Source organism: Cryptomeria japonica, chromosome 2 (assembly GCF_030272615.1).
Source record: "Cryptomeria japonica chromosome 2, Sugi_1.0, whole genome shotgun sequence".
In the NCBI taxonomy this organism is placed as follows: Eukaryota; Viridiplantae; Streptophyta; class Pinopsida; order Cupressales; family Cupressaceae; genus Cryptomeria; species Cryptomeria japonica.
In genome coordinates this window covers 189,578,260-189,594,888 of record NC_081406.1, presented here as the reverse complement: position 1 = coordinate 189,594,888, position 16,629 = coordinate 189,578,260, and the positions used below count along the sequence as shown (strand labels likewise).

The 16,629-nt window shown below is 35.4% G+C and overlaps 1 protein-coding gene across 1 annotated transcript; it reads right to left on the bottom strand.

The window, feature by feature from the left end:
- Positions 1–623: 623 nt before the first annotated feature.
- On the bottom strand, positions 624–8,621 carry LOC131044385 (respiratory burst oxidase homolog protein B). The gene is made up of 14 exons (XM_057977708.2): positions 7,736–8,621; positions 7,192–7,357; positions 7,010–7,058; positions 6,765–6,878; positions 6,070–6,507; positions 5,590–5,976; positions 3,182–3,277; positions 2,977–3,092; positions 2,792–2,894; positions 2,453–2,523; positions 1,776–2,040; positions 1,549–1,677; positions 1,388–1,466; positions 624–1,113 (listed from the first exon to the last, which is right to left on the bottom strand). Exons 1-14 carry the CDS (start codon positions 8,220–8,222, stop codon positions 998–1,000), a joined length of 2,616 nt encoding a protein of 871 aa, XP_057833691.2. The 5' UTR covers positions 8,223–8,621; the 3' UTR covers positions 624–997.
- Positions 8,622–16,629: the final 8,008 nt, after the last annotated feature.

Sequence of the window (16,629 nt, the reverse complement as noted above, 5' to 3'; positions counted from 1 at the left end):
AGAGAGAAGGAGGGGTAGATGGAGAGATAGGGAGAGATGGAGATAAAGATATGGTTGAAGAGAGATGGAAAAAGAGGATAGAGAAATAGTAGAAATATAAAGGGAGATATAGAGATAAAAAGATAGAGAGGGAGAGGGTAAGATAATTTAAAGAGATAGAAAAAGACAAAGGGAGACAGAGAGAAATAGAGATGGAAGAGAGAAAGAGTCAAGGAGGGAGAGGGAGAGAGGGAGGATAAATATAAAGAAACATAAGAGAAAAATAGAGAGAAATAGAGATGGAAGAGAGAAAGAGTAAGGGAGATTAGGAGAGAGAGTTTGCGAGAGGGAGATGGCTAGAAACATAAAGAAATGGTACGAGATAGAGAGAGAAGGTTTGAAATGAGAGATAGGATATATATAGAGAGAGGGAGGGAAAGTGATAGAGTTAGGGAGAGGGAGAGAGCTGAAGAGGGGGGAGGGGAGGGAGAGTCCTCTAATTCTGAGGTAGAATAATTTTCTATAATTTCAAAATGCATTTTTAAAAATCTTACTTCGATCCTTAACTTTGTCCAAAGATGAATCAATATAAAAAATAACAAATAATTGTGATAAATAATGACACAATTTCATATACATATATATTCTCTCCAAATTTTCTCCATTCATTTGATATAATTTTTCAGAAATATTTGATTTTATGTAAGTACTGAAAAGAGCACATACGCCTATAATACAGTCAAATTTAAGCTTTCAATAGAACTACTAGTGGACATCAGTCTTGTCAATTGTCCACAATGCCTAGCTATAACATTAGTCAAATCCTTGAATGACCAGAGGTCTTGCTTACAAATGGGAAGCAATCTTTATCAGTTTTAAACCTACATAATATTTACCTTTCGACAATAGAATATATCCTATATTCTCATTTGCAGTAATTTTGCTTTCTCAACAATAGACAATAGTAATTTTGGTTCCAAAGAATTCTTGAAGCTGTACGAGCAGTGTATCCAAAACTCTAGAAATTTTCTTTGTGGAATTGAAATGTTGTGGTTGAAGAAGGTTGGTGATTGAATTCTTGAGCTAAATTTCTGATCTCCTTAACAGCTGCCTGTGGTCCACAGTAGAAAACACCTGCCATGGCATACATTCATAAGAAAATTAGCTCAAACTATATGTGACAATGCAGATTGTTAAAAGGCATCGAATTTCTGCAATCTATGAGATTTGGAGGTGTTGTTTCTAAATCAGATTGTGTGATATTTTTTGCATCAATGTTTCAGATAACACTCTGTGATCCATCATCCGGATTATTGAATGCTATCTGAAAATAAAAATACCACACAATCTGATTCAAAAACAACTCCTCCAAATGTGGATTGTGTCAAGATTTGGTTTTTTTACTAACCCACTGTGGCATTGCTATGATTTGCTACTACATGCTTGAAAACTTTTCTCCAATTTGGTCTTGCAAAATGGGTGCGGACCTGCAATTTTTTGAGAATTTATTATGTTATCTTGAATAAAACTGCATACAAATTCTTATAGGAATTTGAATTCCATGATTACCCTTGTTCCTGAAACAATGTCCACTCCATTTTTTGCTTGATTAAGAGCTTGGACCATGGTTATCAAGGCTGATCGGGCATCCCCTTCTTCGTACACACTAGTGCAATAATTATGCATTTCTATAACTCCCTGCACATTAATATATGTTGGGCCTTATTTGCCTAAGCACTGATGAATAAGCAGTCTAGAAATATTTATAATAGTAATGATGATATAAGTAAGCATACCTTGTGATCAATCTCTGCAATTTCGTTCATGATTCCCTTAAACCATTCAAAGGATCCCTGTTCTCTGGTAATCCAATAGAAATATGCCCTAGAGCGAGAAGTAACAGGGGAAGTTGCATTGCTTTTCATGTTCTGTAACATGTCTTTTAGAATACTGATGAAAGGGGTGGCTCCAATGCCTAGTCCAATCAGAAGCATCACATCATATTTCTTGTAGTCTTGGGCAGATGCACCATAAGGTCCATCAATATAAAATTTTGGGAGTCTGCATTCATATCCAAAATTAAATGGAACCTTGTCAAGATGATAATTTTTTTTTTTTTTTTTTTGTATTAATAAGTCCTAAAAAAAGATTTGGAACAGTAAGTTGTGTACATTAGCTGTCCTTATGGTATCTCTATCATCAATTTGCTTTGATGTCATATTAGTGGAGAAGGATCAGCAGTCGTGTGGATTAACTTTTCAACATGTAGTCGTAACATAGAATACTGTAAGATCTCCATTTTTTAAGAAATGTAAAATGGACATTTATCTATCTACAACTAAGATTTGGAGACGTGACTCATCATGCAATTGGATGAAATAACATGTCTAGTACAAAATGTTGTAAGAATTGACTTTTTAAAGATTCAACTAGAGTTTAATGTAAAACTCTGTAATACATCTAATTTATATACCTCACTCTATTTTCTTCATTGTGCTCCACTCTCAACTGACCACTTTTATCACCCATTGGTGGTGCACACGCCTAGGAAAAACAGAGTAAATAAATCAGTAACAGAGCTGGTTCCAAATCTGTTGCTTTTACATTTGTTGTAGTCATAAGATCTGCTGTTAATTGGTTATATTAGACAGTTGAATTCATGATTTATTTGTTATTAGACAATCCAGAAGAATAAGAATAACAAACATATTAGACAGTGTTTTATAAAAGATTTTAGTATCTCTTCAAAACCTATTTTATCCTTAATATAAAGAAAACTCATCAACTGTGGCGTATAGGAAATGAAAATTACCTCAGAAAACACTCTCTTGAGCTGCTGACACCAGTCACCACGAGTGCGAATGTGAACACTCAGGTAATCATCTCCAGGAGCAGAGGTTATGGTGAAAGGATGCCTTTAAAACAAAGCTAAAATTGTCAATAACGCAAGCCTTTTAAGCATCACCTCTAGCTGGTTTTTATGATTAGAACACTTACCACTGGAATGGAGACACTGCAGGGCATTTTACAAACATGTATTGCCCACTTCTGTATTTGAAACCATGAGGTTTTGTGATATGTAGAGACATTGCATCGTTAGGATAGATTGCAACCTGAAAGGATTCGAGATCATTTCATTATTGATTGAACCATATAAAGACTACAAAGTCGGATTCATGCAATAAAGGATAGAGATTTTCACCTTAGTTATATTGACAGAGTTGTAATCTGATCTGAACGATCGAAAAATGCGCTCTGCAATGTAGAGCAACAATGGGATTGCCAAGTACATCCATGTCTGAATAACACAAATTGAAAAATTGGTCATATTGGCATATGGTCTTTAAAAAATGTTTTCTAGAATGCTAATGAATGATTTTATTAAAGAGGGTTTATATATCATGCTAATAAAGAAATTGAAAATCCTGTTTAAAAAATGTTACATTATACTTCAAAGTCAATCACTGTAAGAAAAAGGTTGAAGAAATAGTCTCTTCATACAATTTTATAGATATTTGATAATAAAGAGGGGTAAAAATTTATTCAAAATAGAAAGGGAAATACAGTAAAAGAAGGCGATCTGTCCAGTAAAGAGAACTACAAAGAGTTGTCTAGATCAATAAATTGATCCAGCATATGAGACAACTCCGGTGATAGTTGAGCCCTATTCTCAATAGACCAACCCTCCATAAAAGAGACCCATTTGGCAAGACAATCAACCACCCCATTCCATTCTTGGGTATATAAAGGAAAGTGATTGATGCAAAAGAATCACAAAACAAAAGAATCTGCCGAATAATCAATGGCAACTGCCAACTAACACCATCAAAATGCCACTGATTCAACAAATTCATCACTACCTAAGAGTGAGATTCAACAATTTTATAGATATTTGATTTTCTTTTATGTTTTGGGTTTTACGTAATAAAATTATTTTTATGAATTGACTAATTTATAAGATAATATTTTTTATAACAGTTGGTAAATAGTCTTACTTTAATTCTGTTTCATTTCTACACATTCAAAGAGCTAAAACTTGCTTGCTAAATCTAACATTTGCTATTCTGATAATATGGAATCAATCTAGGTTACTTCTTTAAACTTTTAAAATAGATCAATGTTTCTTTCGTTTACTAGTTCTTATGTTTTGACTAAGATGTGAATTATTTCAAATTGCATGTTAAGATTGTATATCTAGGGATTAACCCTAATCAATTTGCATCATCTAAAACACATTAATAAAGAATTGAGTAAACCCTCGAGCATATATACAAATCAATTATCAAAAGATAACTTGATGTTATATCAACATCCTAAGAGCATATTCTATGGTCACTTGTTGTCTTTGGTCTTTGTTTGTCATTATTGAATTAGATCATCTAGGGGCTTGACCAAAGGAGAATAAATCTTTGTCAAACAAGTTTCCAAACAATATCTATAGACACACTTTAGACATTGGTGCAATGAACTATAATAGATCATTTCCAATTATAATTTCTCTCTCAATTCACTTCTATAGATAAAAGTTCAATTTCGTGTGCTAGATTAGCTCCACAAATATGAAAATCAATTTCACATGTGTGAATATGAACTAGAGAAAAGTACAACTAGTTTGCAAATGTTAAGATGTTCATCTACAAAAGACCATATTTTTTAACACATTGATAAACCAAATTCTCCATTGTATTCTTCCACCTAAATTTCAACTAAATATTACATTTGGTTTATATAAATTGCAAAAAATTAATTCATAATTTATTATTTCAACCACAACTATAAATCATAAATTTTAATTATTTATCTTAAATAAATTTTAATGGAAACATTTATTTTCATCATAATACTAAGCAAAAATTAAATCTAAAAACTAAAAAATAATCTAAAATTTCATAATCTAAATTTGATGATCTCGTATTAAATATTATTATAGAATATAATCAATTTAATAAATTTATATCATAAAAGAAAACATTTAAAACATATTATTAAAAGTTACATTTAAAAGACTTAAAAATTATATAAAATTATTCATATATACTTGAAACATAATTTTAAATAAATAAATAAAAGAATAATGCCCTAAAATCTATAATGTTCTAGCTGATATTTTTTACAATTTGACAGGATAAATTTTTAATGCCCAACATTTCAAATCAAACTCTATAATCTATCATCAGAATTTCAAAACATGAAAAGGAATCACATATTTATTCTTCTCATACTTTCATATTGTATGGAAAAATAGAATACTAAAAATCTATACCAACAAATCCAAAAAAATATCAACTAAATTATAAAACATCTTTTATCAAATGAAATTTTGGGTTTAAAAGTTCCAAAGTTACTGTTTATTCCTTTCGTGGTTGAGTTGAAGAAGTAAAAGATGGGCTCTAACTTTCATACCCAAAAAATACATTGTCAGCATGATGAACTGGATCCAAAATCTATGGAAGTAAGATATTGTATAACAGACAAAAGTTGCTCTTAACAACATTACTCTATTTAATATTTCTTTAAATACTATTCTCTTCAACAGTCAAACAGTTGGCATCCCAAGAGAAATGAATAATATTATCTAAAACACCAAGGTAGGTGGGAAACCATTCTTACCGTTTTCTTGTACCACTTGTGGGTGAGGTAAAGGAAGATGCCATGGATGATAAAGAGCACATATATCACTGCAAATAAGTGGTGAGAATACCAGAAAGCATTGAAACCAGTAAGTCTGTGCAGTCCCCAAGGGAGTTTTACTCTGTTTCTTCTGAACCATGGCCCAGCCAAAGTATATGCAATGATCATAAGAATAACCATCACTACTCCTGTGATACCCTCTACACTGAACACAAAGTGCCAGTAATTAGGAGGCCTCTCATGCCCAAAGAAAGGCTTCATCAGTTCATATTTCTCATCACTTGTATGCAGAAGCCTTGGAAAATCACAAGTCAAGTGAGCACCTCCATGCACAATTACTCCAATGGCTATAGCTATTGCAATAACCTGCAAAATCTTTCAAATGTCAGATGGGTTCTTTTCTTGGGCCAAAAAAAAAAGTTGGTTTTTGGTGTAAAAGTTGAGATTAAAAATGCTTGCCTTGTGAAAATTTAAATTATCATCAAATGGCACAATGATTTCCAGTTTGGTGTTATTTCTCAGCCATGTAATTAGGTTTCTGCAAACTGGAAGCAGGATTAATGCAAAATTGAATTTTAGGGTTTCAGCTGCTCCTTTGGCTGAACAAACACAGTAGCCCATTACTTGATATACTGCCCTGTGTTTGTATTGTATAAACTTCCAACTGAAAAGACCACACATGATGCCTATCCACATTGCCATTATCCACATCCTCTGCCAATTCTCTTCAATGAAATACTTCCACTTTTTAGCTGTCCTTTTCATCACATTGCCTCTTCTCAGAGGAACCAGGGATTGGCTTAGGTTTTGGCTGTACAGATTCTGACTGTAGTAGTTTGGTCTCATTGAACCTGAGGTGATCATTGGCCTTGTCAGCAGGATCTCTAGCTGTGAAATCTGATTAAACAGGAAGGAAACAGGATAAGGACAGTTTGCCATCTTGTATTCTGTTAAAAAAGTAAGAGGTTGCAGTATGCTAATTTCTGGATTAGACCTTGTAAATTATTTGTTGCCAATGTTTTGGATCAAACTGTATGATCAATCATCAGGACAGATAGCAAGAAAAGAGAATAGAGATGTTCTGATAAGATCTTCTTAGAAGATTGAGATTCTATCAGCTTGAATTCAAATGTAACATTATTTGATAAACGTACCTCAATATAACCTTGATTGTCGGGGTCAAGCTCTTCCATGAGGAGTGCAGCATATTCTCCTGCTTGTTCTTTCAAATTGGAGAGTTTGTTTGCAGATGCGCTTAACATAATAACCTGTTAAAATTTTCACAAGCAAATCCATTGTTATAATAGAAGTAAGCTTAAACAACACATTCTAAGCTTTGATTTGTTTAAACTGTTCATATGAAATTGCATTAATTTCACCATAAAACCCACCCACTCACCTCTTTAACCTCGTCCTCTGTAATTCGTCCATCAGCATTCTTGTCCACACTGCACAATGACATAACAAGCAAAGAAATGCTGTTACTGCTCAAAAATCTTATAATTTCTTGAACTCCTAACTAATAAAAACAAAACAAAACATAATCTTGGAATGGGAGAAAATTGCATTTCTTTCACTCACATTTCAAAAAAGATTTGCATCCTGGAGTCAAAGCTTTGGTCAGCCAGTTCTGTCCAGAACTGTCTCAGAGTTTCTTTATTTATGCTGCCACTGCCACATTGCTCGCCTCTTCGGCGTGCTAAAGCATCAAAAACTTCCACAGCGAATTCCTTGGAATCCTGCATACCTGTGTGAAAAGAGATGGAATTATAATTAACGCCAGCAAACAATACCACTTAGAGAACTGTACATTAATTATTTAAACCTTCTGATTCTTGTAAACAATGCAATTCAACTGTCATTTATCAACTTTGGCATGTGAATGCAAGGATTAAATGGAGTTTGAAATTTTTTTCTCAATAAAATTGTGTAAGTATTTTTGTTGGACGTTTCAATACAAATTCAGTGATTCATCATCAGAAAAGAACAAAAATACATACACAGTTTTACCCAGAAAAACTTTTCATAATTTTATAGACTGTGGAAAGCTCTTATCTATTAATAGAATTGTGAAAACTATTTAACATAATGTATAATGTATATGATTGGTTTATAGTAAAATCACCTATGCATTGTCCAAAGTCCTCTCTGGACAGCATTCCATTGAAGGCAAGCTGCTCAAAACGCATCTCCACAGATGTCCACTGTTGCTCCATATCTTGGTTCCCAGTTGCAGTATTAACAAATTTCAAACCTTTGAGTGCCCTCTGAGCCTCAGATTTGTTTCTATCAAGTTTGCTGAATTCCCTGCTCCTTTGGGCCCCAGTTTGCCTAGAATTGAAAGAAAGTTTTCTCAATTCAGACCTAAGCTCTTGAGAGAAATGCTTCAACTTAGCACTGGCATTCCTCACAGAAGACCCAACACTCCCCTGATCCTCTGTTTCATACCCTAAAACAGATGAATCATTATCTTTATTATTCACACTGTGGACTACAACTGAATCTGATCTCACCTCAATTGTGACCTCCACAAGTTGGCTCTCTTCTCCTCCTCTAATCCCATCCATATCAATCTCTATACAACCTCCTTCTCCCCCTCTCTGATCACCCATCTTTTAAAATATACAAGATCACTGAATGTGATTTGATATGTTGATGAAAATAATTTTCACACAATTGAATTCAGAAATACCATTTATACAACTTTTTTCTGATTTTGAGCTAATCACCCAATGCCGGCACAAATTCTTTTGATTTTGAGCAGGGCTACAGATCCTAGCACAAATTCTTGAAACCACTTCTATAAATGCTTCAGAACTACTACCAAACTACAGATTCCAAGACCCACCATAGATATTTAAAGTTGATGACAAGTTTAATACTAACAACTCTCTTATATAACTTCATCTTCACATGGCTTGTACCAACTTGCCTGGGGACCAAACAGCACTACAAACAAGTGGACGTTCAACTATAGTTGACAATGGCGATTGTAATAATGTCATTGAATTTTTCTACTGTAACAGGCCTTATCTGATCCAAAACTTTTTTGGGTTTATTTAATAGAATAAATCTGGGGGCTGGTTTAAATGTTTTGAACATGCACTATAAATTTGAATGAATTAGGTATGAGGCATTGACTAGGGACAAATTCCAGCGCAGTATAATCCACAGAAATGAGACCAACACCTGCTCTCCCATGGTTTAGTGCCATTTTTGCTCATATTTTAACGACATTACTGGTAGTCAACTTCTTTCCAGAATCTTTTGGGTCGTCTTCCACCTTGTTAGGTTGTTGAAATCGATTATTTTTTATAGAGAAAATGCCAGCGGTTCTATCTCAATCCAGTGGGACTGTTAAAGAGCAATAAAACAACGCGTCAAAAGGAAGGATTTTCACTAAATAATTGAAATCTTACGTTGTATTCCACTATGTTTGGAATAGATTTAGATACTTACTACGTCAATTACTTGAGCTTCAAGAAAATCTCTGCTATTGCTCAACTAAATTGATTTCAAAGTAAGTTTAGAATGAATTTACATCATGTTTGTTGGTATATTGGTTTTTTCTTGGCTTCACATAAGGTGTATGTTATGGGAAAAATAGTGAGAAATGAAGTATTTAATGGTTTTTTCTTGGCTTCACATAAGGAGTACGTTATGGGAGAAATAGTGAGGAATGGAATATTTAATGTGTAGATGTAGGTTAGTTGGTAAAGTAGTTGTGTTATAAGAAGAAGTTTGTTGCATTGTAAAGAAGAGGTTATAGGATTGAAACTTGGTATTAGATTTTTGGATAGATGGTATGACAACATGTTGGTTATTTATGTGAAGTGTTGTTTTGGGACTTGACATAAATGGGTAAAAAATTGTACATTATTATGTTGACCATTTTCTTAAAGAATTATCTCAATTAAAATTAGTAGAAAATTGAATTCCTAGGAAAATTCTTCCAAACCCTTGGTTCGTCTGCTGGTGAAGTTGAAAGGTTCTTAATGAGCCCACAGGGGATCAAATCTTGTTGAGTACAAGGCTCCGACATCAAAAAGGGATGAGGTTGAGATTGTACCTCGAGCGATTTTGGTGGAATGGATACCTCCCCTAGTCCTTGGCTCTTAGCCGAAGAGGTTTAGCTTAAAAACAACAAATTTGTGACAAAACTCCATAAATTTTTTTTTAAAAAAGTATGACATTGAATTCCTAGAAAATTTCTTCCAAACCCTTGGTACTTCCACAATTAACAAGATACTTTTGGAAATTTTCAAAAAATAAATAAATGCGTGGATTTGGGAAATAAATTAACAAAGACGTTTCTAATGTGATTCTAAATCTTTCAAAACATGTTCACATATTAAGTTGATATGGATGGAAATGAGATCCTAGGCCTTTGGATGCAACTTAAGATCTCAAATCATCATTGCATATCATTAGGAACATGAATAGGCTCAACTATAGTCCTAATAGGAGAGTTGAACACTTGTATTTATGTTCCTTTGTTGCAATGGAATTGATATTATGAAGTCTATGTGAATGAACTTGTTGGATATTGCTGAGAAGTTTGTTGGAATGATGTGTTGTCATTGATGTCAACATATTCTTTTATGCATTCTAGTGTTGCAGTCAAATTGGATGAGTTAGTTTGGTTAGTGTGTTGTTGTTGAGCTGTTGTGGTTTAATGGGTTTAGAGATACTTATCTCTAGTTGATTCAACATAAGTTTCAGTGGTATATATCATGATTTGATCGTGTTGTGTGATCTGGTATTATGGTTGGTTATTTAGTTGTTCACGTGTTTTGGTATTCTGATTGTGCTCTGCATTGCTCCGAAATTGCATTATCTTGGTTTGCGGATTTGGCATAGTGTTTAGGATGTTCATATGTGTCCTAAATTTAGATGGTTCATGATTTGGAGGTCCGCAAGTGAATCTTTCAATTTGACAGTCAGTTTGGTTGGTGTTCTTGAGGTTCGGTATAATGATGATGGAGATTGTAGTAAGTGGTGTTATTGCAGTTGTTTCTGGTGCGATTCACATTGCTTATGGATGTTTCTAGATCGTGTTCTATCTAAGTTGATGGTCCACATTGATCGTTGTGCATGGTATTGATCATTTTCTTGATCCGGTGGTGTTCTTCATGTTATGCGACATTCATGATGATTGTAACATGTTGCGGATGATTGAGGCATAATTGTGATAGTTCTGATACTAAATATGATTAGTACAGATGCCAAGCTAACAATATGAGAGGGGGAGGGGGGTGAATCATTAAAACTTAATCTTCAATAAAAACAACATATTCAACCTTGGTAACCTTATCAGAAAAACAGTAATGCATGCAGACCCATAAATAGATAAGATCACAAACATATAACACCAGATTTAATGTGGAAACCCAAATAGGGAAAAACCACTGTGGGATTTTGGACCCACTAAGAAATATACTCTTCTAGAGTATGCTCGGTTAAAAGCAAATCCTGTTAAAGATTACAAACACATTGCTAGATGTGACCCGATTAAAGGATTTCCCTCAGATCTGTTAGGATCTTCACCTTGTTAGAAGTGACCTTGTTAAAGGATTTCAAACACTCAATAAGAATGTCACCTTGTTAGAGGATTTGACAAATAAGACTGTTAAGTCCACTCGGTTAAGAGATTTTCTGCTACTTCTCAAAATAACAGTAATAAAAATATGTTTGCAACTTCACATCTAAAAATGTTGAAGCAGATTCTTATTTGCTCAATACAATCAATTCATAGGACTTTGTCCCTCTGCTAGGCTCTATACTTTGTTATCAAAACAGATCTTCAAGCTTCTGTGCTCGGTAATCACTATGTAGCATCCCTGTGCATACACTTGCCCGCATACATTGTTTATCAATAGTTTCCTATTTATAAACAATCTTCCAATTGCTTAATCTCCTTGATCACATTTCCCATGATCAATCATAGCCATCAGATCTTCAATCTTGTCCAGGTTCAATGTATCCTTCGATCTGAAAATGTTTTACCCCACCTTGGAACTTGTGTTAGGGTGTTGCGGTTCAATCTGAGCTGTAGATCTTCCTGTCGATCTTTCTTTACCATAGATTCTTTAACAATCTTCATACATGGCTTACCAATCATTTAATCCGCTCCAGCTCATCAGCTTCCTTCATTAAATATCACATGTAAATATTTAATGCATTCTGTTATAACTCAGTTGTAACTCGGTAAATACTAAACTTCACTCGGTAGACATTCTGCCTTCGTTAACCGATAGCGATAACCTTAGGGTTTACCGACTAGTTTCTTTGCTCGGTAACATAGTATAGTATTAACCTTTCAAACAATAGCATATGTAGGATATCAAAACAATCTAAACATCATGATCTCATCATTGTCTAACTCGGTAATAGTTGCCCATTGAATAACTTATCCCATTATTCATCATATTCTTTCTGTGTCTTTTATCGAAATCTTTATACTCATCAAGTCATACTTCTTAAGATATGGCAACATCATACTGAATTAGAAAATCAATTTCTTGACATCAATGACAAAATAATAATATTAAGACAGTAATCATCCTTAATCAGTTATATCCATAGTCATCAACAACCTTCTCAACATCCTTATTGAAATGCCAACAATCTCTCATTGTAATTGGAATGCCAACAAATTGTTGGAGGTGTTGCATGTTTGTGGTATTGATTTAGGTCCAGACTATGTCTTAGCTGACATTATTTTGGTTTGCATGTATTGTTGTAGTGTGTGAGGTTATTGTTTTGTAATTTGTGTTGAGGGTTTAGCCAACTTTGAAATATAGGTTGATTATTTGTATAAATATATGTTGTGGATATATTTGCTTGCTATCTGCATGTGCGAATATTGATTTGATCTTTCAGTAGCAGAGGAGAAGTGTGAAAGAGTGTGGAAGAGAAGAGTTTGAGTATATGTGATTAACCAGAACTGTAATCAGGTATGGGAAGATGTTATTTCATCAGTTCATGATTCTTCAGATGTAATCCAAATCTTTCTATAAGGCATGGAGCCTTCCCCAAGGTTGCAACCCTTCTTGTTTTGTGATTTGAGCAGTGAGCTCTAGGAATTATGCCTGAATACATTGTGCATTCCCCATTCTAATATTTACACTTACTCCTAACAAGGTATTATCTCATTGTAGGTAGGTTCCCACCGTGGTTTTTCTCTTAACCGGGTTTTCCACATCAATAATATTAATGTTATGTGTGTTATTGATGTGGTGTTGATTTATGCATTCACTTTTTATTATCAGTTCTGAATTTAAAGTTGAGTTGCACGTAGAATTTTAGAGCAAACTGATTCACCCCCCTCTCAATTTGTTGCATTTTTGCTAACAATTGGTATTAGAACTATATCCTCTAGAAGAAGCTTGACCACTTGAGGAGATCTGGGATGACAAAATTTTCTTTTAACAAGGATAGTCCAAGATTTGATGGAACAAATTACACTCTAGAAGAATAAGATGGAATGCCATTTGAGATGCATCGATGAAGACTATCGGAATATTACTAAGAATGAGTATAATGCTCCTCAGAATGGTCCTACTACTCCGGATGAGATAAAGGAAGTTGAATTCAATATTAGAGATAAGGAAGCATTGTTGAGTGCTTTGTCTAATTCTGAGATGACTAGTGTGATGATTTTGCAGATTGTTCATAAGATATGGAAGAAGCTAGAGAATTTGTATGAAGGTGACAACCATGTGAAAGTTGCCATGCTGCAGAGCTTGAAAGGAAAGTATGAGATGCTGAAGATGGGTGAAGATGAGAATATTACCTCCTTTATGCAGAAAGTGAATGGGCTTGTGTTGAACATCAGTCGTGTCAGTGGAGTATTGGAAGAATCTGAGATTGTTGCTAAGGTGCCGAGATCCTTGCCTCCTGCTACAAGCATAAAGCTACTGCTATTGAAGAGATCCGAGCGGTGACAAATATGACTAGAGACATGCTGATTAGTAAGCTTGTTGCTTTTGAGTTGAGTGAAATTGGTGAAGCCCCTCCTAAATTTGAATCTGCATTTAAAGATACTGTATCCAAGAAGCAGAAATATGATCTAGGAGAAATTTCTATAAGAGTATCTAGATATAAGAAGGAGACAAGAGAGCTTGAAGAGATTGAAGTCCCGATTGCTATAAGATTGCCCAAGGGTTTTAGTAAGTATGAAGGAAAGTTTCCTCTTAAATGTTTTCATGCAATAAGATACGACATTTTGCCTCAAGGTGTCTAGAAAGAGTTTCTAAGAAGCCATTGAAGCAGTATAAGTTTAAATATCAGAAGAAGTGTTATTTTGCTACTGATGAAGGTGTGACAGATGATGAGTCTGAAAAGGGAAATTTAGGAGATGAGTGGGTGTTCATTGCTATCAAGGAAGATGATTTGGTGACAACTGATTCTACTAGCTACATTATTGAAGAGAAATCTTTAGCTGCAAAGGTTGAAGAGAAAGATGAATGGGTTATTGATAGTGGTTGCTTGGTGCAGGAGCACCCTTCTAAGGTCTTCCTCCTTTTGGTTTTTGTTGGTGTTTTGCTTCATTAAGAAGAAATTGTAAATGTAATAAGAGCCATGAGCTCATTGGTCTTATTTAGGTCCTAGTTTAGGTCCTAGGTTCTCAAGTCTGGGTTGAGGTTTCTTGTGGAGGAGAGGGTAAGTGTGCCATTGATGAGTTTGGGGTCCTTTTAGCATGGTGGTGTCCATAGGATAGCCCAATGTAGGCCTAGGAGTCAAGAAAAGCAACATTGCAAAAGTTGCTCAAAAGTTGCAAAAAGTTGCATGACAACTTTTCAAAGTTGTCAAGCAACTTTTCCACCTAATAGGTCAAAAACCTTAGTTTAGCATGGAGAACCCTAATTTTGGTACACAGATCAAGGAAAGGATACTATATATTGTTACAAACCCTAAAATGTTGGGTTGGATGCTAGTTTTTGTACGACCCAAGAAAAGAAACCTTGACTGTGACTGTAATTTTGTTGTCAGTCGGCACAAATGGAGCATCAGAGAGTGATAATGGATTGTTTTGCAGACTAAACTATGTTGAGAGATTTTTGTTGTGTTTACTCCATTTTGAGCAATTAGTTTTAGTGTGTTGTGTAGGTTTTAAGTCCTTTGTAAATATTTTGTAAAACACTCTTTCACTATCCAGTTTTGGACTGTTTTATGTCAATGGGTTGACAACTCCTATCCCCATTGTGGAATGAACATGAAACCATGAAGAATAGGAGTGCAGATCCTGTACATTACCTCAAAGAAAGCAGGGCCCTTGAAGATGTAGGGAGGCCATCCAAAGACCCACTCCTAGGCGAGACTAGATAGTGCCCGACTAGGAAGGGTTAAGGTTGCAGAGGTCCGTGAGAGCAAGGAAGGTCAGAGGAGGATGCACCCTTTAGAGGAGTTGTAGAGGGGTGTGTGGAGAACCATTAGTGAGAAGGAGGAGCTTCCACCAATCCAGACAAGGTGGTAAAAACACCAAACCATCACTGTGACCCTGACAGGCCTAAAAACCCTTAAAAACCCCAAAATTCACCTAGGGCAGTGTACAGACACTTGGAGGCCCAAATATTGGAAAATATTTGAGATTTTTCCAATTTAAAAATAGTCCTTTTGGAGAGTTTCACAAGTTGGGTCATCGTTTTCAAGAGAGAGCCCTAAAAGTCCGGAATGGAGGCCTAATTGGACTCATTCCTTGTAGCCCTATTCTGCAGGAAAGAAGCAAAATAGTGAGATCAGTAACAAACAGGAAGGTCTAAACCTCTTGGGGGTACATGAATGGATGGAAAACCATGTCTAAGACCTGTCCTATCCTTGCTAGGACCTAAGAAGGTGTAGGACAAGCCAAACCCTTATTAGCCTAAATAAGGGTTCTTTTGAATCTCATGAGTAGGTGAGACCTTAGGAGAAGTATTACAAGTTGTTGGTGGGTGGATTGGGCAAGGTTAGGGGATTCCACAAGCAAGGGAAGTCCTAGAGACTCTAGGGTGTGGTTAGAACACCTGGTGATCCACGGAAAGGATCAAAGAGCATAGACTAGGCTAGTCTATCTCATTCCCATTCCCATGAGATTGGTATCAGAGCAAGTTAAAGATTTGGTGGACCATGCATGTATCTATATTCTGGTGAATCAGTAGGGGAGAACATAATGGTCACTAATGCTGAGCTGGATAGGGAGGTAGAAGAGCAAAAGGAGAAAAATAGACTCCTTGAAGATGCTATGAGTGAAATAAGGAACAAGTTGCAAAAAGTGGTTGATCAGAGAGCACAAGAACTTCGGGGTGCAGACAATAGTGACAAAGGCAAGAAGGCAATTGATCTTGATGACATCATACCTAAACTAGACCCCTTAATCAATGAAGAACCTTTTGTAAAGGCCATCAAGGCTTTGAATACAAAAGCTTTTGAAGGATTGCCACATTTCAGTGGAGGGATGGATATTGACACCGTCATGGAATGGATTGAGGGTATGGAGAACCATTTTGAGTGTGAGGGTGTGATAGAAGCCCAAAAGGTTAAGGTTTCCAAATCTAGACTAAGGGGAGCAGCCTTGACATGGTGGAAATACTTACAAGAGGAGAGGATTAGCATGGGGAAGCTACCTATTGCTTATTGGAAGGCCATGGTGAGTAAGATCAAAGAGAACTACTTACCAGAGGACTATGAAGTCCAACTTCATAAGAAGAGACAGGGATTAAAGAAGAAGGATCTTGATGTGGCCTCCTACACAGAGGAGTTTCAAAAGCTTTGTCTTAGATCCAAAGTCCAAGAAGAAGAATCCATCAAGGTGGCTAGGTATCTAAGTGGTCTAAAGTGGAACATCCAAGAGGAGATAAGCCTATGGACTCCTACCACTGTCCAAAAGTGTCATCAGCTTGCTGCTAAGGTAGAAGAGAGGAACAAAAGGAAGGGAGACTCTAACAATAGGGGTAGAGGCAGAGGTAGAGATCAAATGAATCACCGAGGTGGTTACCAAAGTAAGACAAGTGAACAAAGGAATCACGGAGAGTCCAA